Here is a 22,645-nt window from a genome sequence, read left to right on the forward strand (position 1 = left end):
TTATACTCCTATAAGGAAAAATAACTTTTATTTTCTATTTTTGTACTGATTGTTTCCTCCAAGTACTGTGTTAGTTTCTTGAGAACAACAACTGTTTTATTTATTTACACATTTATTAAATATATATTTATTGCATGCCACACATAGTAAATACTTTTTGAAATGAATTGAATTTGAGAAATCTTTATTTTTAGAGTTTTGATTTAACTGAGAAATTAAAAATGTACACTTGGTCTTTCTAAAAATCCTCTAGGCTGACCATACTTCCTTCTTGGACCCTAGAAAATCTCCTTTTGGAATTCTTTTATGAGAAAAATTAATTTTAGAAGTACATTGTGAAACACTTTCTTTGTTTACTGTAGGTACGACGTGATTGGTATGTGTTTGCATTTCTGTCATCCTTGCCTTGGGTTGGAAAGGAGTTATATGAAAAAAAAGATGCAGAGATGGATCGCATCTTTTCCACTGTTGAAAGCTATCTAAAGTAAGAATACATCCAACACAATCTTTGTTTTCTTTTGCTAATTTCCTGGAGTGATATACTGCTATTTTAATTTAATATCCTTTAATTTTGCAACTTTTTTGATTTCTCAAAAGTAGAGGTTTAATTTAAAAAAATATTACTAGACAAAGAATCTTCTTGCTCATTTTGTAAGTATCTTACTAGTTGTTTTTATTAGGAATTTTCATTTTTCTCCATATTTTTAAACACTTTTCAGTTTAACCTTCACGTATCTTCCATGGAATCACAGAATATTAAAACACTGCACTAGAGGACACCCAGGCCAACTTTTTTTTTTTAAATAGATATATTCAGACCCAGACAATTACGAGTGACAGCTTGCATTTATGATCCATGTTCAGTGATCTTTCAAGGCTGACCTTTTTTTTTCCAAGACTGACTTTCTTAACATTGTATCTTATAATCCTCACTACAACAATAATGACTGATTTTCTTCCTTATAGAGATCTCTAAACTGTAGGCTGATCACTGCTTTGTAATTCAGTTTGTTTTTTTTGAGAGCTGAAATTTGTAGGCTGCTCTGGGGAAAATTTTTGCTGTGAGTTAGGCTTTCCCAATTTTCTTTTAAATTGTAGTATTGGGTTCATGGACCTAGAAGGGAGCAAGAACATGGAGCAGTTATTGTTATTCTGAATTCTGTATTCCCTCTTGGGATGGTGAGTGGAGTGAAACAATTGGGAAGAGTTGATGAAGCAAGAAGCACCTATAAGGTTCTTCAAATCTATTTAACAATGCAACAAATTGTATATTGAATAACAACAATGTACACAGTCTTTCTAGGACGTGCAAAAAAATAAAATACCTGAAGGACACTGGATTCATAACCTTGGGTTATGGCCTTATGATTCAGGGAGCCTCTGGCTGATGATAGGTTTCCCCAGAGTTGAATAAGTGCTGGAGGCTTGGGACCAAGTTGATTTTTTTGTTTTGTTCATTTGATAAGCTAGACCCCAAGACTGTGCAGGACAATGATGTTGGAGGGGACGTACAGCTTCCTTTTTCTTTTTTCCTCTTGGGAGTCATCTTTATTATTATTTGTTATTACTTATTTGTTTATTGTTATTTATTATTATTATTTATACTTAATTGCTAGGAAGAAGAATAATGAACCTTCAGTTGGTTTGAGATTTAACTTTTTGTTTTATTTAATTTTGATATTCTGATGTTGAATTCTGTGTATGGCTAGTTGACTGTTGTCCAGCATAATTGCTTATAAACTTAAAATATTCATATCTTCGATGATATTGGAAGGATGTTCTTAAATTGTTTAATATTTTCTGGTATTAGTGGGCATGAATAAAAAATTATAATAGTTACTTTACATTTTTCTAAGATATGGTCATTCTGCTAGGAGTAAGATATCAGAAGAAGCTGAAGAGTTTTGTGAATTATTATATTGCTTTGTTGCTATTTAAGGTAATGGGTTAATTTTAATAATTATCCATTTTTTGTTTGTATTTTTAGAAGACGTCAAAAAACTCATGTTCCATTGTTACAAGTGTGGACTGCTGATAAACCCCATCCTCAAGAAGAGGTAAAGTATTTCATTTACTTTTTTTAAAAAAGAATGGTCAGCTCAGTATTAGTGTGTATGTTGAGAAAAACATTATCTAAGATTCAGGAGATGGTTCTAGTGTCAGCCTTGCCACTTAATAGCAGTGTGATCTTTGGCAAGTCACCGAAATTTTAAACCATTTATAAAATGAGGGGGTCAGATTAGATGATCTCTTAAGATCCCTTCCAATCTTTAGCATGACATATTAGATAATTTGCTGTCTTGGATTCAAGATGACTTATTTTGAATCCTGCCTCTGATCCTGTTTCCTCATCTATAAAATGGGAATTGTGCTTCAGGATTGTTGTAAAGACTAAAATTAGATAATGCATGATTTAGATTAATAGATTAAAATTACATAATAAAGATCAGTACCCCCTTTAGACCAACTCTACAAGCCTTTAGTTACAACGAAGTTGCAATATTTGTCATTATAGGTAATTTCCACCCTAGTGAAATCCCCCAGACCACTCAGTGACATAGGATTGTCAAGACTCCATTGAACACTTTTGCCTTGCATGGAATTTACCCACTGGTTAGTTCTCAAAGGCTGAAACCATGTCACAAGCTCTGAAGGACTTACCAAATTGGTAAGACTTCAAAACAGGAATAGGTAATAAACCACAGTTAGAGCTTGCCAGATTATTTTATAGCTAGAAAGGATCTCAGGCTCATTGCGTTCAACCCCTCACTTACATAGCAGGAAGTTCTAAAGTGACTTGACATTTTTTATTGAACCATGTCTATGTGGAATCACAGACCCTTAGAACTGGAAGGACCTTAGAGAGTATCTCATTTCACTCATGTTTTACCTAGGAGCCAGATAGGCACCTTTAGTGATTTGCATGTGGACAAGTGGCTGTTGGGTGTATTGCTCACTCTGATCTCTATATATTTTCATTGTTTTTATTTCTCTCTATTGATTTAAAATGTACTTTAAATGAGGTAGAACCTTGTGGCATCATGGTCTAGTGTCTAATGTCTAACACTGGGTTTAGCACTTAGCCCATTTTGCAAGGGTTTCCCATGGTTCACACAGGTAGATGATTATTAAGTGTCTAAGGTCAGATTTGAACTCAAGTCCTCCTGATTCCAGAGCTGACACTCCATCTACTGTGCCACTCAGCTGCCCCTGGGTTTGTATTTAAAAGACTTATGAGTTTTAGTCCCAGCTGTGTTGTAGCTATGTGATCTTTTCCAGTCTCCTGTTTCTTCATCAAATGGGGTCAAGATCTTTTTTGCCTGCCTTACTGGGTCAGTATGAGATCAAATGAGATAATATATTAGGAGTATAAAAGTACTTTATAAACTCCAATTACTCTAGAAATAAGTATCTTTTACATATTGCTTTGTGTAGTTTTCTAAGTGTTTCGTGTGTGTCTTTTTTTGTGTGTCTAAAACTGTAAATTCCTCAATGGATGGAATGGTATGTCCTCATGTGATTCAAGTATTTTGCTATCCAGCAATCCAAATGTAAGAGAATTTGTGTTTCTAATTTAGGTTTAAGTTAGTGAAAATAAAGGGATTTTGGGATATCACTATTAAAATAGAGCCAAGCAAAAGAAATAAGTCCTGTAAAAGCATATCATGGGGCCTCTAGGTGGCGCAATGGATAGAGCACCTGCCCTGGAGTCAGGAGGACTTGAGTTCAAATCCAGCCTCAGACACTTGATAAGTGCCTAGCTGTGTTACCTTGGGCAAGTTAAAAAAAAGTATCATGACATATTCATTCCTGTCCTGGGTTAATTTTTTTCAAAATGAATTTTTATTGATATCTTTGGGAGTTAAAAACATTTTTTTATTAGCATCACCAATTTTCCTTAGCTTCCTCTCTTTTCAGGGAACTATCCTATATTACAAATAACATTTTTAAAGAAAAAAATAGGGGGGGAAATCACAAAACTGATTAGTGTTTGAAAATGTCTTAAAAATATGTGCAATATACCACACCCATAGACCTTCCTTCCCCCTCTACAAAGGAATGAGGTGGGGGGCTTCTCATATCACTTCTCTGAAACCTTGCCTGTTCTTTGTAATTTTATAGCATTTGTTTTGATTGTTCTGTGGTAGTTGTTTTTATTTATTTATTGAAATTATCTGGAGTTAATTTTAAACTTAAATTTAAATTTCTATCTTTAGTATTTAGATTGCCTTTGGGCCCAGATTCAGAAATTAAAAAAAGATCGCTGGCAGGAACGACATATCCTGAGACCCTACCTTGCCTTTGACAGCATTCTTTGTGAAGCCTTGCAGCACAATCTGCCTCCTTTTACACCACCACCACACACAGAGGATTCAGTGTACCCAATGCCGAGAGTCATCTTTAGGATGTTTGATTACACAGATGATCCTGAGGTATTTGTGACAGATGATAACTAACTCACAGCATTTTAATATCATGTCCCTTGTCTTGTGTTCTGTGATAAGTTCTTTGTGTACTTTTAGAAAGCACAAATATATGTGTTACATAGCAACATATCCAAGTTCAGGAGAGGAAATGTTATCTAGTCAATAGGGAGCCTTAAAATTTGGAAGAACTGCCACTTTAATGCTTATGTAAACTTCCTCCACTTCTCAGGACTCTGGGCAACTCTAAGAGGAGACTAGCTTGTATTGGCGAAACAAGTTTTCTCATTTGGAAGTATAAATGAATTTTTAAGTCTAGTCCCAGTCCCTATGAAATTCATATTTTGTTTATATTTCATATTTACTTTAAAAAGTAAAATTTAGAATAAATTCAGTGGCATGATCTTTAGTTTGTGTTCATTGGAAAAAGTGGATATAGAAGAATGATAGTGATAATGAGGTGTGGAATCTTTCATAGAATCTTAGTAGATATGAAATAGACTTTGATTTGTGGAGTTGATAACAGTGGATAATAAAGCTTCTAACAATTATAGAAATTTTTCATGAAAATACTTTGTGCATAATGATTTTGTTTTAGGGTCCTGTTATGCCAGGTAGTCATTCTGTGGAGAGATTTGTAATAGAAGAACATCTTCACTTCATCATTAAAACCCATTGGAAGGAAAGGAAGACATGGTAAGAAGTAAGCTTTATAGGTCATAGAAGCTATAAAGCAGTAAGCTTTATAGAAACTTAGAAATAAGCATATAATTTAGAGAAATAAACTTTACAGGTCATAGAAAAGAAAAATGAGCTTTTGTAAGAGCAGACAAGATAGAGATTTTAAAAGAAAAGTTTGACTCCATATTTAGTACCTTGTTTGATTAGGGACAAATTCTCTTTGCTTTCTTTTCCCTTAAATCCTTTTGCTTTGTGATAAGTTTTGAGTCTTATTTTCTGGGTATTGCTACCTATTCCTTAATAGAAAAATTTTTGTTTCATTTAAGCAGAATTTTGTGGGAAGATAAAAACACAAGTGATTTCATACCATTTTTTTCTTGCTTCCATAATCTCAAACTACTTGGAAGGCATTATTTCTATAAAGTATTTCTTGAAATTTGACTTGATTTTTTTTTTTCTGTGTAGGTATAAAGTGAAAAGGATACATAAAAGAGAAATTAATTGCTTGATATTTTCAAACTCTTTTCAAAAGTCTATTTGGACTATTGTATTTGTTTATCTGATGCCTGTTCATCTTATATATATATAAGTTTCCTAATCTCCCAGAGACCATTGGATAGTAAGATCATTTTCCCTGTGCAAAATTCTGCCAAGATTGGCAGTGTGATTCAAACTGGGGACACTTTGAGGTATTTCCCTTTTGAGATACCATTGTTGATATCTAGACTTGATTTGCTTCTTAGATTTGTATAGTTTTGATGTATTTTAATAAACTTCTGTGCTTTTTTAAAATAGTGCTGCCCAACTAGTGAGCTATCCAGGAAAGAACAAGATTCCCTTGAATTATCATATAGTCGAGGTATGCATTTTATGTGAAGCATCTTATTAATTTTAATAACCTTTTTTGACATTCAAAATACAGCCTACTCTTTGCTATCCAAGCCTTTCACTTCTTTTTCTCAGTATTTTTTCATACATTGCAGACAAGCAGAGAAAGAGGAGAGGAGAGAAGTATTAGAGGTCACTTTTTTATTAGTCACCTTAACAAAAAGAAAGGAGATTGAGAACCCAGCAACTATAGTGGAATTTGGAATTCCTTTACAAATGATGTGTAAACTATACTTTCTTTTTGTTATCACTGATAACTAAAATATCTAATTTCTTTTCTGTTCTTTGAATGTATTCATGATTTAGATATCCATAGAATTTCATTATAGGTAAATAAACTGTCATTATTAAATTTATCTATTATTTATTAATGGTACACAGAACTTATATTTTAATACTGCTGAGCATTTATGCGTTCTTGTCTAAGATAGGCAATATGTTAAAAATCAAAAGGTCTAATAATTTGTAAAGAGGAAAATTTACTGAATAAATGGTGCCTTAAAATGTCTTGACTATAGATTCGCCTATTGGAAAGAAGTGTATTTTTGCAGAGTGGTTCTGCACATTGTTGTAATCTGTTTTGTGTAATATCACCCCCAAAAAAGTTTTACCGTTAACACAAAGTATTAATTACTGAAGTCTTTTCACTGCACTTTTTGCTTAATTATGATTTAGCCACATTTGAATGAGAATCTATTTTTGATGGCATATTGTTTCATATTTGTAATAATTTATATGCTTTTATAAAAAAAATTTCTAAATCATCAGTTTTATCTGTCTTCAAGAAATGGATCTGGAAATCTTGCTACAAATGAAGTAGTGTATAAACCTTCTCATTGAGAGCTGATTAAATTACAGATTATAAAGCACATCATCCTCTAAAATAATTTAAAAAGCTAATAAAGAGATTAAGGAAGTGGTCTTACAGGAAAATAAAGAAAATTAGGAACTATAAGTGGTAAACAAAAATTAGTACAGAAAAGTGTTAGGCAAGTTTGTGGGGGAAAACATTTTGAGACAAGGAATACTTGGGCTATATTGAGGAATTTTGAAATGTTTCAAGAGGAAGAGTATATTGTAATTTAACAGTAAGAATAAAGTTTTAATTAAACAATAGTTCAACTTGAATCCCCCTCCCCAGAAGTTCTTCTAGTCCTGGGTCCAGAAAGTCTTAAGCTAGATAAAAGTTTTCATATTTTAGTGTGACATGGGTGATTCCAGAAGTAGATTTATATAGCACTTAAAAGCACTTTGTCATCATTCTGTGAGATCAATAGTATAAATAATTGTTTTTGTCATTTCACATATGAGGAAACTTGAGAAAAAGAGTTCAGTTTGCCCATTGTTGCACAGCTGACAAAAGAACAAAGATTCAAACCTAAGTCTCCTTACTTCAGGTTCTTTGCTCTTAAATCATCTTTCCTCTTGTATGGGGTATGGGTCAAATGATCCATGATTTCAAAGTTTCATTTATTGTGTCAGAAGATGAAGAAGATATTTTCCAAAAATGTCGATTTATGGAGGGTCTTTTGAAAGCAGCAACATTTTTTTTCTTAAGATCATAGAATTTTAGAAACTTCTTAGGAATGAAATTATCTGCATACTTATCTTTGAATTAGGTTCTGATTAATCTACACTGTTTTCTAGGTGATCTTTGCAGAACTATTTCAGCTTCCTGTACCCCCTCACATTGATGTTATGTATACAACACTTCTTATTGAACTGTGTAAGCTTCAACCTGGCTCTTTACCCCAAGTTGTATCCTTTTTGTTTGTAGTTTTACTCGATTTTTTTCTTTGTTTCAAGAAGGATTATGTCTTTCCTCATCTACAAAGTAAAACTGATGTTCTCTAGAAATCTTATTTTGATTGTTGGCTGTGGTAAAATGTAAGCAAACATTTTAGTGAAGATTTTTTTAACTCTTATGTTACATTTTCTTGGATCATAATTCGAAAAAGAACTCTGAGGTATATATGTAATATATATATATATAATTTAGGTTGAACAATTTTTTTAAAAGAACAGTAAAGTAGAAATAAATTTTCAATCATTGAAGGGAAAAGACTTTCAAAAGCCACCCATAGAACACTCAACTATCCTGTTACTTTAGGTCACTGCTATTTTCTTCCTTGAAATGAAGAGGGTTGATCAGATTTACTTTTCGATCTCTTAGCTTGTGATAAAATTCTAAATCAACAATGGCACATGTATGGACTTAAGCTATGTTAAAGTGTTTTATAAGTTCTAAATGTTTTCTTTTAATTTAGCTTGAAGTACATTAAAAAGACCACTTAGAATTTAAGATTCCCATTGTTTCCTGTAAGTGATTATTTGCTTATAGCATTAGACATTTGGGACACTATTATTTAAGAAATTAGGTCAAATTAGTCTCTAGATTTTTTAGTTGAATTATAAACTATTTTTTATTTTAATGGAATGATATACCTTTGATAATTTGTAGGTGGATAGAAATAGCATCACATGGTGACTAAAGAATTGGCCCCAAACCCAAGGTGACCAAGACCCCAAGTCATACATCTGACACATACTTCTGTGACATTGATCAGGTCATTATACCTCCAAGCATTCAAGGCAGCGCTTTGAGTCTAGAAGCTTCTACAAAGGTCTTCTGAAGATTTCTGTACCAGTGAAGTCATAGGCCCAGGCCCTACCTTTGCAGGAAGACTCTTGAAAGTATCTGACTTCAGTTGTTAATCAGTCTTGAGGGGAAAATGAAATTTTAATCAATTACAGTGCAATAATTTTTCAGTCTTCTAGAAAATACTCAATTATTTTTCTCTCATACTTTTAAAATTTGAAAGAGTTTAAAATTATCTGTTTTGGGGGACAGCTAGGTGGCACAGTGGATAGAGCACTGGCCCTGGAGTCAGGAGGACCTTAGTTCAAATCCAGCCTCAGATACTGATCTTGGGCAAATCACTTAACCCCATTGCCTTCCAAAAACTTTTAAAAAAAAATTATCTGTTTTCCTTATCTACGAATTCAAGCTTGCACAGGCAACTGAAATGTTGTACATGCGTTTGGATACGATGAATACTACATGTATAGACAGGTAATTGTTCATATTTTAACAAGTTCTTAGATTTTGTTGTATAATTTATGGTGGAGTATTAAACTGTAGCATTTACGTAATGACACTTCTATGTAACTGTATGCAATATAAATTGTTTAGTCAAAAGGATCCCTTGTTCTATTTCATTTGTTATATCTTGGACATTTTTTCTAAATCATTGCATATCCTTGTTTTCTCCAAGATTTATTACTCAGGCAGAAATTCTAATTAAAAAAAAAGAAGTTAAAATAAAAATAGTAGACACAATAGATATTTTTATTTAATAGAAAAATCTGAAGTCTTCATTACAACCAAATAGAACTAGCTCAATAAATATTTGTGATCAATTATCACAAAGAATAATGCATACTATACTTGTAATGGGCAATAATGTCATATTCATGCTCAGCCCTTCCATAAATTTTTATTCAGCAGCTGCTATATAATAAGGAACTTTTAGCAAGATACTTCATGTAAGAAAACAATGATGAGACATTTTATTATTAGTATCCTGAGGAAACAGGAGGATTTATGAAGGTCCATTCATGAAAAGGAGATACAAATGGAGATTGATCAGATGAAAGGGGTTTGGCTCTAAAGAACTTTTTGTATCAGAATTTTACTTGTCATGCCTGATTTTGATTTCAGCTGTGTTATTTCCAGGAATATTGATTATATTTCTTTCCTCAAAGGTTCATTAATTGGTTTTCCCATCATCTAAGTAACTTCCAATTCCGTTGGAGTTGGGAAGATTGGTAAGTGTACTTCAGATATTTTTCTTGAGTTTCATCTTATCAAATTCCCTTAGTACTTTAAAAATTACAAGTGAGAACAGTACAGAAATTGTGCTATAAAATAGTTTTTTTATTTTAATGTATTTTACTTAAGAGTTGACCTGATTAGAAATAACTTTAAATTAGTTGGAAATGTGAAGTTTGAGTAACTGTTTATTATAATTTTACATTCTCTTATTAGGTCAGATTGTCTTACTCAGGATTTTGAAAATCCCAAGCCAAAATTTGTAAGAGAAGTATTGGAAAAATGTATGCGGTGAGTAGTTTATAGTTCTTCTCTAACTTCATTTTGTACACTGTTATTACAGAGCACATATCTGCTCTGTGCTGATGTGATTTATATACAGACTAAAAGACAGGTTTAATAGGCTAAGAGGTCTTCTAGTTCTGTCCTGAACATTATAACTAGCTTGTAACTAGCATACACAAGTCACAACTTTCTGTAGAATGGAGAAATTGGACTAGATGACCTTTGGGATCCCGCTGAAATTCCTTCATGCTAAATATTAATGACCAGCATTTAGAACATAAAGTTTTAATGAGAATTCTGTTAAATTCCCGGTGCTTTTTTATTTTATGTATGTGAGAGACAACATTATATTTACTACATGTGCAAGAAACTTCTTAACTAAACTTTTCCTAATCTAGAAAAGATTCCTTCAGTGTAACACAGAAGTCTATGGTTTTGAAATAGAATATGTTGGTTTAAAATTTAAATGGGTGAAGAGTATGTATATAGGGTATTGAGTAAACTTTTAAAATTACTTTTAAAAGCCTAGATATAAATGATTAATACAAGGACAAATTAAAGCTTTGACTTATGAAAATTCACAAATGAGTCTCTATAACAACACATTTCTATCCTGTGTTTACTCTTAACTTTTTTGTGGTGAAGTTTTATGAAAATTGACCTTGTTAGAGAATATGTTCAACAAAAGTGAATTTTCCAGATAGCTAAAGATTTTTCCAGTTTTCATTTGATAGTTCTTTCTGAAATAGTGCACAAACTTCCTTGCTATCATTTTCTTAATGATTCAGGGGTCTTAATTATGATGTGCAATTCTAGTATCAGACCATGTGATACTGTAGGTTTTTTCTCTTTCTCTTGTTTCCAGTTTGTTGGATCTTATTTCTTCTGTTATGATGTCTGCCTTTTGTAGCTATTCTTTAATATGCCATGAAATGTGAAATCAGATAATCTTAAATTTATTGGGTTTTCTAATGTAAATTGGTCAGTAAACTCAGAATATTGGTTTGGGGACTTCTACTTTAAAGCATTACACTTGCTTTTTGGCTAACTCTTTTAAGACCCTGTGCCTTATTCCCAGAATTAGATATATTCCTAGAGATCGAGATTGTCTTACTTCTGTGTAATTGTGTTACAGCTGGAAGGAACTTTAGAGATTATGTAGTCAGTTTCATTATTTTAGTTATTTGTATAGTAAATGTTCTGAAATTAAAATGTTTATGCTACAGGCTTTCATATCATCAGCGTATATTAGATATTGTTCCTCCAGCTTTTGCTCCTCTGTGTCCTGCAAATCCAACATGTATTTACAAATATGGAGATGAAAGTAGCAGTAAGTAATTCTCTCTTCTTTCCCACCTCCCTTCTCCTATTTAAATGAATTTTCACTATATGCCCAATATTAAGTTAATTATAACAAGCAGAGAAACTGAACTTATAAATCTTCCCTCTTTCTACTTAAATATTTTCTCCCTTTTTTTTTTTAACTTAAGGATGTCATACACTTGGTTTTTTAACCAACTGTCATAATTATGAGGGCATTTTTCTTCCTCATGCTAAAATGTGTTTTCTTGACTGACTTATAAATTAACTATGACTATTAGTTGTATTATTAACAGTAATGTTGCCAAGGCATTAATTCTTTTTATTTTCAAATATACTGTTGGTTATAAAGTGTATAGATTTTTAGCATCTTTAAGGAAATATATAGAGAAGCGTGGAGAAATGAGAGTTCATCTTCTTGTAGTGTACACAAAAACATGCTTTTATAACATTAATTCTGTGTGCAAAAAAAAAGAATTGATAGGCACTGAGTATCACAAGCATCATCAAAAAAAATACTATTTATATCATACAAATAGTAAAAGGTAGTCACTGATCTAAGAGTTACCCTTGAGTCATTGGTCTGTGTTTAGATGATTGACGTGAGAGTTTAAAATCAGATTTACTAAAAGGGGAAAGGAAGAACAGTGATAAGGAAAAGTCCTATCATGCCTTAAGTAAGTATCTCTATACTTGTGACTTTGAAATCTAAAATACTAGCCAAAATTCATCCTATACTTTTAGCTGTCCATAGCCTATTTAGATATTTCCTTCTTCACCTCAAACTCAGTATTTTATCTTTTGGGACCTTAGGATTGAAAACATAGGTTCAACTTCTAATCCCCGGAACCCTCATTCAAGCAGTTACTAAGTCAAATTGATTTTTTTCCTATGCCACAAGACTGTAGTCTAGACATTATCCTCTGGTTTGTTTATTATTTCATTAGCTTCTTGATTTAACACCCTTATTCTAAACTTCTTTATCCAGTATTACCTAATTATTCTTGATAGATTTAATTAGAATTTTTATCATACTACTTTCTTCTTCAAGAATATTTTTTGTATTTAGCAACTATAATTTTTATTTTTAAAATTAAAAATTTGCTTAAAGCCATTGCTATTAGAAAAAAATGATCATTTAAAAAAGAAATTAAGTGTGTGTTTGGACCATTTAATCATAACTCATCCAGAAGCAACCTTCTTGTTTTCTAAATAAGAATTCTATCTTCTACCCTGTTCAGATTATGTTCAGTTCTTGGAATAAATTACCTTCTCTTCTCTACACCTTAGAATATTTTTTTAATTTAATTTTTTTTGGTTTACATTTTAAGTTCCAAACTGTCTTCTTCCCTACCCATTCCCGTACTAGAGAATGTAACCATTTGAAACAGATATCAATTAAATATTTGTTGAGCAACTTCTCCATGGTAGAGCAACAGGATCTAAAAAGCATGGATAACATAGTTACTCAAAGGAGCTCGTTTTGGAAAAGATGTCAACCCTATTGCCTATGGAAACAAATTTAATTTCCTCAGCTAAACTTTGGGAACCCTCTAATGACTAGACTGTGGGGCAGGGAAGAGCTGTCCAACCTTACTTTTAAAAAATTTTTATTGAAATAATGGACAATATATTTTGATTTATCATTTTAGTCAGAGCTCTGTGATAGCTCTCAGTTTGTTCCCTAAAGCATTTAGTAAACCCAGAGGTGGGGCTGCATAAAATCGCCCTACTGGTCACATGCGTTTTGGATGCCTGTAGAGCATCACAGTCTGGTTGCAACCTATCATACCAGGCTAACCCATATGTATTCTGTGTTCAGCTAAACTACATGATATTCCCTACACATAGCACTCTGTCACTGTTTCTGCCTTTAAAAACAAGATTATTAGCAGTATAATGTTTTTTAAAATGCTTTCATTTTTTCCAAGCAATAGAATTTTCTTTCCCTTCCTGTTATTTCTCAACTTGCTCCATCCCAATTAAAGGATAACCAAAAAGAAAAAGAAAATCCTCAAAATATATCCTCAAAAAATGATGGTTAAATGAAGCAAATTCACATGTCAGAATGTCTTAATCTGCATTTTGAATCTATCATCTCTTTATCAGGAGATGTCTTTCTATGGTCTTCTCATTTGTGTTCATTTGTTATTGCATTGATCAGTATTCTAAAGTCTTTCAAATTTGTTTTCTTATAATATTGCTAGTATAAAATTTGCCATCATGTAATAAATTATATATAATATATAATTCATTCTCCTTCTTTTGTACACTTCACTCTGCATTAGTTCGTATAGATCTTCCTAGTTTCCCCCTTTGCTTTTTCATAGGTTTTTCTCCAGATCTAGGATCTATTCTCTTCTTACCTGTTTTAGAATATGTAGCTTCCTTCACAGCTCATTTTAAATGCCATCTTCTACACAAAGTCTTTACTAATTTTTTTCTTAACCCTGAAGCACTTGATATATGTATTTATCTGTATATACACATTGTTCTTCACAGAAGAATTTAAGAGGGGCTGTTTCATTGTCCCTAGCACTTAGCATGGCTTAATAAGTGCTTATTTAATGACTAGCTTAGAAAGAAAAAGTTGGTGGGTTTGATTTTAGTTATGTAGCTATTTTTAAATTAGTTCTTTCAAACTTTGACTTTTTTTCTCCTATATCTTAAGATTCTCTTCCAGGACATTCTGTAGCCCTCTGTTTAGCTGTTGCCTTTAAGAGTAAGGCAAGTAATGATGAAATCTTCAGCATTTTGAAAGATGTGCCGAATCCTAACCAAGATGACGATGATGGTAAGGGAATGAGGATGTTCCTGGAATCAGATTGTAGAGCAAGTAAACAGTCTGATTACATGGTATAAATAGGGAATGTACTATTCTTCTTAACAGGTCTTCAAACAATGATTTTAGGTGATTCTGAAAATCAAGAATTCTTTTAGTCCTTGCTCTACATCTGATTTGTTTTCTTTTCAGCAGCAGAGTATTTATCCACTTGTGAAAAGGGATAGACAGCAACATCTTGTAGTTTTAAACCTTAAAAAAAAGAGTATTGGAAATGTTACATTGAATCCTTTTGTCATCATTTATCTTCAATTGATGAAGGGATAAAGAATTGCTTTAATAGAAGCTCTTTTAAAAGTATGTTATGGTCCTATTAAGAAATGGATGATATTGAAGGCCTTCAATGGTCAGTGTCCAGGAATTTAATAATTATGCTGATGATTCACTTTCATTCTTAGCATAAATATTTGAATAATTGTTTATTGAAATCAAATGATTGCTTTTTCTTAGAATATAATCTTAATCTATTTTAAGAAGCTTCATGATGATTCGATGGTGGTTTTTTTTATGTGGGGCAGGCCACCTAAATTGAATTTTTGTTGAAGCATCAGCCAATCCCCAAAATTTTGTAAAGTGATGATACTTCTGTATTCCATGGGAAAAGATTGTAGGAGGTGCTGGAGAAAAGAGAAAAACTTGAAGGAATGATGTTATAAAGGGATTTGGATTAGTAATGTATATCAGATATTGACTATGGGAAGGAGAAAGTTGGGGAGAAATGGAGGAAAGATCTCCTGGTTCAGATACTAGTCTGGATTTTACTTCCAGATTCTGTTTTGTTGGAAGAAGCGAGATCAAGGAAAATTTAAGAATATCAAGCAGGATTAGGGGTGAGAACCCTGGAGGGTTTAAAAAAAAAAGATAGTTGGAAAGAGGAGAAGGTAGTTGAGATAAAGTAAGCAAAATAATTTGATAGTAAAGTGATAGAGTAGATTGGTGTATAAAGGTAAATTAGTGAAAATAGGAGGTTGGAAGAAGTATATGGATATGTTATTTGAAATTAAGAAAAGGAAATTGAATGAGTTTGTAAGTTAAGAGAGATTTGATAATCAGTTATCAATCAATTTATAATCAATAAAAGTTTTAATCAGTTGCTTAGGTTTGAGATGTAAAAATCCACAAGTAGTTCCAAAAAATAGGATGGAAAAAAAAAGGATTGCCTTGCTGTCCTGAGCCCCCGTTTGATATTATGTACCATAAATTTGTAATAAATCCAGTTAGCATGGTTTCATGGTTTACTCCACTTCTGTTTAGCAGCATGAGAAATGAAGGCAGCAGATGGTGGAAGTAATTCAGAGTTAAGACTTGCCAGGGCATGATTGATAATAGGATAAAGAGTAGGGTAAGGTCCTTGAAAGTAAAAAATAATGTATCGTTGAACAAGTTCACTGAGGCATCAAATTGAAGAAGTAAAATATAGCCATTGAAAGGATAATTGCCTGGGAAAGAATCAAGGGATAAAGTAATTAGAGGTCATGGTAAGGATGAAGATAGAGTTAGGGCTCATAAGGCAGAGGAAAGGATGGAATGATAGAAGTTATAATCAGAGAAGGGAATTTCAGGGTTCTTGAATATGGAATTAATGCATTTGTGGTTGATAGCAATATCAGGGACCTGAGCATAGATCCAGGGCTGATGCAGGAATGAAGATATAGGACATAGACAGGTAAACTGAATGCAGGGGACCCTGAGAGGTGAGATCCCAGCAGTGAAGTCAGAGGTCAGAGGCAGTCCAGAGGTGGATCTCTACAAAGCAATGCTTTCTGGGAAGTCCCATAGCAACAGACTACAGCCAGGTGTGTCAGCTAGGTTAGGGTTGAAGCAGCATTCACAGGGAAGTCCCAGAGGCAGACTTTTATGGGGATTTTGGGGGAGGACTTGGGTAAGAGTCTGATATGAATGAGTTATGATTTGTATTGTTGGAAGGACCTCTCAGGTACATTAGATCAACATCCATCTAAGTATTTGACTATGTGTGATGTCCTATCTGTACAGAAAAATAATAAGCTTCATGAGTGCAGTGTAGGAGAGGTATCATTGAATAGCACATGTTCTGAAAAATTTCTGGTGTTTTAATGAACTAAAAGCTCAGTTTGAATCAGAAATGTGATGTAATAGCTAAAAAAGGTAATGCTATCTTGAGCTGGTTTAAGAGGTAAAATTTACATGAAAAAAGGATTTGATAGCGCCACTGAACTCTGACCTTGTCAGGTTTCATCTGTAGTATTGTTTTCAGTTCTGAGCACTACAATTTAAGAAGGACGTTGAGTAGATGGTGAGTATGGAGGGAATTTCCCCCTTTTTCCCCAGGGTGGTGAAAACCTTGAACTCTTAAAGAGAATCCAGAGGAACTAGAGAGGTTTGGACTTGGGAAAGGGAGGGGAGCACACCACTTAAACTCTGTTTGGCCCAAAAGGACAGAATCAAGAGCAGTAGGTAGAAATACAGGGGTTAATTTAGGCTTTATTCAGAAAAAAACTCCCTAACAATTTGTTAAAAGTAAATTGTTACAAGGGTTAGTAATTTCCCTTCTTAGGGAAGTCTTTCATTAGAGGTTGGATGACTACTTGTAGGATATGTTAAAATGGAGACACCTCTTGTGTGGGAATTGGGCTGTTTTCCCAATGAAATCCAGTCAAACTTTCCAGTTCTGTGATGATATGAGTCCTTTTAAAAAGTATTCTTATTTTCTCACTGTGAAAACATTTTTCAGATGAAGGATTCAGTTTTAACCCACTGAAAATAGAAGTCTTTGTGCAGACTCTACTTCATCTTGCTTCCAAGTCATTTAGCCACTCTTTCAGTGCTCTTGCAAAGTAAGTTCAAAAAACTCTTCTTCTTAGGAACAACCTATTTTTATGTTTTGTTGAATTGGTGACAAAAAGTACTGGAATATGAGGGGTGGGAGAGGACTTAGTACTACTAGAAATTACATAGCCGTTTAAAAATAAGTGCACAGTTTAGAAGTAAGGTTTACTTTTCCATGGTTTCCAATAATATATGTGTACACACAGATGTGTCTATCTCAATTGCTACTCTTATAGCACCAAGAGTAAGCAAAGGAGACATCTATGGTCTCACCTCAAAGAGATGTGTCCCAGAACACTGACTAGTAGCAGTTGAATATTTTTTAGCCATTACAATATATTAATTATCTCTTAAGACAAATCGGTTTCCATTTGTATTAGTGGATGGGGCTCCAATATGTAAAAAATAACTTTTTTCAAAAATGGAAATTTGTACATACTTTTAAAATACTTAACTAAGTGAAGAAATAGGGAATTAAGGAAGAATGCTAAACATCTTATGAGAGACTCTTGAAATTATTTCCTACAAAGAAAGCCTTCTGAAAACTGCTGAAGTTAGCAGTAGTCCAGAGTAAGTCAGAGAAACCAGAATCCTCTAATCAACTAGTTCTTCCTCAGTTCATACTTCTAGACTTCAACTTGGATAGTCCTTTCAAAAGGTGAAGAGTTAATCTTTTATATACTAAGTAGATGTTACTTCAATAGCTTTTTCACCTAACTTTATAAATTAAATTTTAGAACTTGAAATAATCACCTTCTTCTAATGCACATCTAATTTCAGGAACACGGATGTTTTTAGTTTCACAGAGTCTGTAACATATAGCCTTACCCCTAATAAACTGCTCCAATATCTCCCTAAGTTATTAAAACAAAAGAAAATTCATCATTTGTTAAGAGCTTCTGTACCCTTAGGTCTGCTTCTGTCATATAGCATAGCTTGAATAATATTTTAAAAGATGCTCAAAGATACTCTATATTATATGCATTACATAAAGATACTATATGTTATATACTTGCTAATTAGTATTTTTGTTTTGCAATAAGATTTCATGAGGTCTTCAAAACGCTTGCAGAAAGTGATGAGGGAAAGTTACATGTTCTGAGGGTCATGTTTGAAGTCTGGAGGAATCATCCCCAGGTAAGAGTCATTTTAAGCATTCTGGAATGCAGATTATGACACTTCAGGTTATTCATTCATGGATGTCATTGATTTGATCTTTGAACAAAGGTAGAATTTGTCTTTGGACCTCCAAAGAAATCCCACAAACTAATTTTTTTAATCTGTATTATTGAAATAATTCATAGGTTTCACTCAAGAAATACCAGAAGAGGGGTGGCTAGGTGGTGCAGTGGATAGAGAGAGCACGGGCCCTGGAGTCAGGAGTATCTGAGTTCAAATTCGGCCTCAGACACTTAATAATTACCTAGCTATGTGGCCTTGGGCAAGCCACTTTACCCCATTGTCTTACAAAAACCTTTAAAAAAAAGGAAAGAAATACCAGAAGAATTGATTTCATCAGATGGCCAAAGGCAATAAAAATGATGGTTTCTTGAGATCACTGGTCATCTTGCTTTGCAGTGTTCCCAGTAAGAATGATGAATCAATTCATTTAATGCAATATTTATTACATGTATTTGATACTCAAAATACCAAGACAAAAATGAAAAAATTTAGGCTGTCAAAGAGCTTACTCTTCTGTAGATAAAAATACATATCTATAAACAAAAGTTAAGTCTAGACAAAGCTATTTCAGGAAGTAGAGAGCACTGACAGCTTGGTGAATGAGGAAAAGTAATCTGATCCTTAAAAGAATCTAGAGAGTTTCCAAGACACAGGTTAGGAGGGGAAAGAATTTCAGAGGTGGCAGACCACCTACATGAAGGGGAAAAATAGAATGTTGTGTTGGTGAATGAGTAGCAGATCATTTATACTGAAAATACTATGGGGAAAAGCATAATTTGAAATAAAACCATAAAAGTAGTTGGAGCTATTTTGTGAAGGGCATTAAATCACAGACCAAAAAAATTTTTTTTTAAAACCTAGAAGCTAAATAGGGAGTTACAAAAGAAGTGTGGTGTCATGATGAGGTCTGTGTTTTAGGAATGTAGAGCTGTTTTGAGAATACATTGAAGTAGGGAGAGCCTAGAAGTATTCCAGGTGAGAATCATGAAGGCCTAAAATTTAGACTGATTGTAGAGAAAGGACTGAGGCAAGTTGTGAAGGTGGAATAAATTAGACTTCAGGGCTGAAAGGTTACAAGAAAGTAGAAATACTTGAATGTGACCCAAAGGTTTTGTATCTGGGGAATTAGAAAGATGGTCACGTCCTTTGCCAAAATAGGGAAATTTGGAGAATGGATTTAAGGAACAAGAATGGGGGAAGAGTTACATTTTGAACTTGTTAATTTTACTATATTTATAGGGAGCTTCCAGTTAGAGATGCTCAAAAGTTAAAAAGCATGTTTTCTAGGTGTTTGTAGAATTATGCCATCTTGGCTAACCTTTCAAGATCACTGGATTTAGCAATTGAGAGCAGTTTCTTTGAAGACAGCAGTTTTAATTGAATTTTATAGGGATAGAAGAGAAATAATTAAGAGTAGTTTGAGAAGCAAGGAAATGGAGACAATGCTTAAGAGTTTGGCTTTAAAAGAAAAAAAGACAAAATGGATGATGATCAGGGTTGGGTGAAGTGTAAAAGAAAATAGAGGATATCAGTGCATGTTTATAGATGATGGGAAAGGAATCTTTGAATAAAGCAATGTTGAAGATAAGAGAATAAAGAAGATACTTGCAATTTATATAACAACATTTTTTGCAGAGAGTGAATGAGTAAAAGTTTATTATCTGGAGAAGATCTTCCAAGTCAGCATGAGCACATTGATATTCTGTGACTTCATTGGGAAAATGAAAATGGACAGTCTAGAAAAAGGTTTGGGATAAGTATCAAAAAGAGCAGTGGCTTTAAAAATACTCAAAAGCCTCAGCACACCTATATGTTATTAATAATTCTTTAAGAAAAGTCACTGGACATTGTAAGCATCAAAGTTCACAAAAAACAAACTGACTATATTGTCAAGAAATAATTAGGAGTTTCTTGGGGACAGTTGAGATATATCAGTTGACCTTGTGCAGTTGAGTAATGAACTAATTGGTTTCTTGTAGATGATTGCTGTATTAGTTGATAAAATGATTCGAACACAGATTGTGGACTGTGCTGCAGTAGCAAATTGGATCTTCTCTTCAGAACTCTCTCGTGATTTTACTAGGTAAGCAGGTTTTTTTTTTAACCAGAATCCTTATTATACTCAATTTAGAAGTGATTGGAACTTTTTTCCTGTTTGTGTTTGCATACATGTGCATGCGTGTGTGTGTGTGTGTGTGTGTGTGTGTCTCAGCATGTGTGTAGGGAAAATGTACGTTTGCTGTTAAGTCTTTCCGATTATATTGTATTTAATCTATATACAATTTTGACCTTTATTTTTCTCTTGAATATGCACCTACACCAGTTTTAATGTGTAGTTTACTCTAAGAACTAATTGCTACTATACTTTTAGGTTGTTTATCTGGGAAATTTTACACTCCACAATTCGAAAAATGAACAAACATGTTGTGAAAATCCAGAAAGAATTGGAGGAAACAAAAGAAAAACTTGCAAGACAGCACAAAAGGGTACATTATATTTCACTTCTTGGTGAATATTCAAAGTATTTTTATAATGAATTGAATTATGCCAAATAACGCTATCTACTCTAATACTTTGTTTCTTTTGAGTATCTGTTATCCCAAGGGGTGCAGAGTGGCAGAAAATAGGTATACTCTAGGCTTTCCTGAAATTTTACCTTGTAGTAGACTGCTTAACAGTGGCAGTTTGTTTTGAATAGAGGTTCTTCACCTGGGCTCTGTGGACTTTTTTTTTAATTTAATATGTATTTATTCTCATTTTGTACAAATAATTTTTTTATACATTAACAAAATATTCTTGTTTAAGAGTAAACAAAATACCCCTTCCCCCAAAAATATAGACTCACTTGAGCGATAAAGGGGAGAGAAAAAAATTAAAATAAAAAAAATAATAGTAGTAATTGTAGGTATGGCCAGATGGTGCAATGGATGGAGCACCAGCCCTGGAGCTAGGAGCACTTGAGCCCAAATCCAGCCCCATATACTCAACAATAAGTCCATCGCAAAAATTACTTCCATATTTCTCCACCGTTGCCTTTGCTTATTGCAACTGCCTCCTTTCGTATTTCTCCACTACCATGTACTATATTTTCTCTCTCCTTTCACTCTGACTCTGCTGTAGGGTATCTGAGTGGCGCAGCAGACAGATCCCTGGCTCTGGGGCCAAGAGGGCCTGAGCCCCCATACCACCCCTTAGGCCCAGCATCCACCTGGCCCTATGGTCCCGGACAGGCCATCCAATCCCAGCCCCTTGCAAAAAGTAAAAAAGAAAATGTGATATATCTGACCACTGTCCCCCCATGGTCCATCCTCTCCTCCATCACTCACATCCCCCACTTCCCCCTGTCCCCGCCTCCTTCTTACTCCAGATGCCTATTCCCCATTGAGTATATATGCTATTTCCTCTCCTAGCCACCTCTGATGAGAGTGAAGATTCCCTCATTCCCCCCTGCCTTTCCCCCTTCCATATCATTGCAGTAGCTCATTGCTTTCTCCCAATATATTTCCCTTTTTTATATTGACTCCATTTTTACACCATATTTTATCTTCAATTCAGCTTTCTCCTGTGCTTCTTCTATAAAAGCTCCCTCTACCTGCTCTGTTAATTGAGAAGGTTCATATGAGTATTATCAGTGTCATTTTTCTATACAGGAATACATGCAGTTCGTCATCAAGTCCCTCATATTTTCCCCTTCTCTTTCAATCTCTATGCTTCACCTGAGTCCTGTATTTGAAGATCAAACCTTTTGTTCAGCTCTGGCCATTCCAACAGGAACATTTGAAATTCCCCTTGTTCATTGAAAGTCCATCTTTTTCCCTGGAAGAGGACATTCAGCCTTGCTGGGTAGTTCATTCTTGGCTGCATTCTAAGCTCTTTTGCCTTCCGGTATATTATATTCCAAGCCCTACGAGCTTCCAATGTAGTTGCTACCAAGTCCTGTATGATCCTGACTGCAGCTCCACGATATTTGAACTGTGTCCTTCTGGCTGCTTGTAATATTTTCTCTTTGACTTGGGAGTTCTGGAACTTGGCTATAATATTCCTGGGGGTTGGTTTTTTGGGATGTCTTTTCTCAAGGGGATTGGTGGATTCTTTCCATTTCTATTTTGCCCTCTGATTCTACGATATCAGGGCAATTTTCTTGTAGTAATTCTTTGAAAATGATGTCAAGGCTCTTTTCCTGATCATGACTTTCAGGTATTCCAATAATTTTTAAATTGTCTTTACTAAATTTGTTTTCCATATCAGTTGTTTTTTCAATGAGATGTTTCACATTTTCTTCTAATTTTTCATTCTTTTGGTTTTTGAAGTATTGAGTCCTGATTTCTCGTAAATTCATCAATCTCCCTGAGTTCTATTCTTTGTCTGACTGATTTGTTTTCC

The 22,645-nt window shown here is 33.7% G+C and overlaps 1 protein-coding gene across 2 annotated transcripts in view; it reads left to right on the top strand.

Moving 5' to 3' along the window:
• Window positions 1-22,645, top strand: part of NCBP1 (nuclear cap binding protein subunit 1) — a 54,239-nt gene that overhangs the window by 20,963 nt on the left and 10,631 nt on the right. The window contains exons 6-20 of one of the 2 annotated variants that reach the window (XM_074207926.1): window positions 363-484; window positions 1,988-2,057; window positions 4,218-4,433; window positions 5,023-5,120; window positions 5,901-5,964; window positions 7,641-7,751; window positions 9,002-9,066; window positions 9,759-9,821; window positions 10,042-10,116; window positions 11,337-11,440; window positions 14,102-14,224; window positions 16,986-17,088; window positions 18,124-18,217; window positions 20,242-20,345; window positions 20,634-20,748. In XM_074207926.1, the coding sequence (XP_074064027.1) occupies window positions 363-484; window positions 1,988-2,057; window positions 4,218-4,433; window positions 5,023-5,120; window positions 5,901-5,964; window positions 7,641-7,751; window positions 9,002-9,066; window positions 9,759-9,821; window positions 10,042-10,116; window positions 11,337-11,440; window positions 14,102-14,224; window positions 16,986-17,088; window positions 18,124-18,217; window positions 20,242-20,345; window positions 20,634-20,748 (1,527 nt within the window). Of the gene's footprint in view, window positions 1-362; window positions 485-1,987; window positions 2,058-4,217; window positions 4,434-5,022; window positions 5,121-5,900; window positions 5,965-7,640; window positions 7,752-9,001; window positions 9,067-9,758; window positions 9,822-10,041; window positions 10,117-11,336; window positions 11,441-14,101; window positions 14,225-16,985; window positions 17,089-18,123; window positions 18,218-20,241; window positions 20,346-20,633; window positions 20,749-22,645 lie in introns of those variants that run through there. The other variant, XM_074207927.1, reaches the window with a different exon arrangement.

Source organism: Macrotis lagotis, chromosome X (genome assembly GCF_037893015.1).
Source record: "Macrotis lagotis isolate mMagLag1 chromosome X, bilby.v1.9.chrom.fasta, whole genome shotgun sequence".
NCBI lineage: Eukaryota > Metazoa > Chordata > Mammalia > Peramelemorphia > Peramelidae > Macrotis > Macrotis lagotis.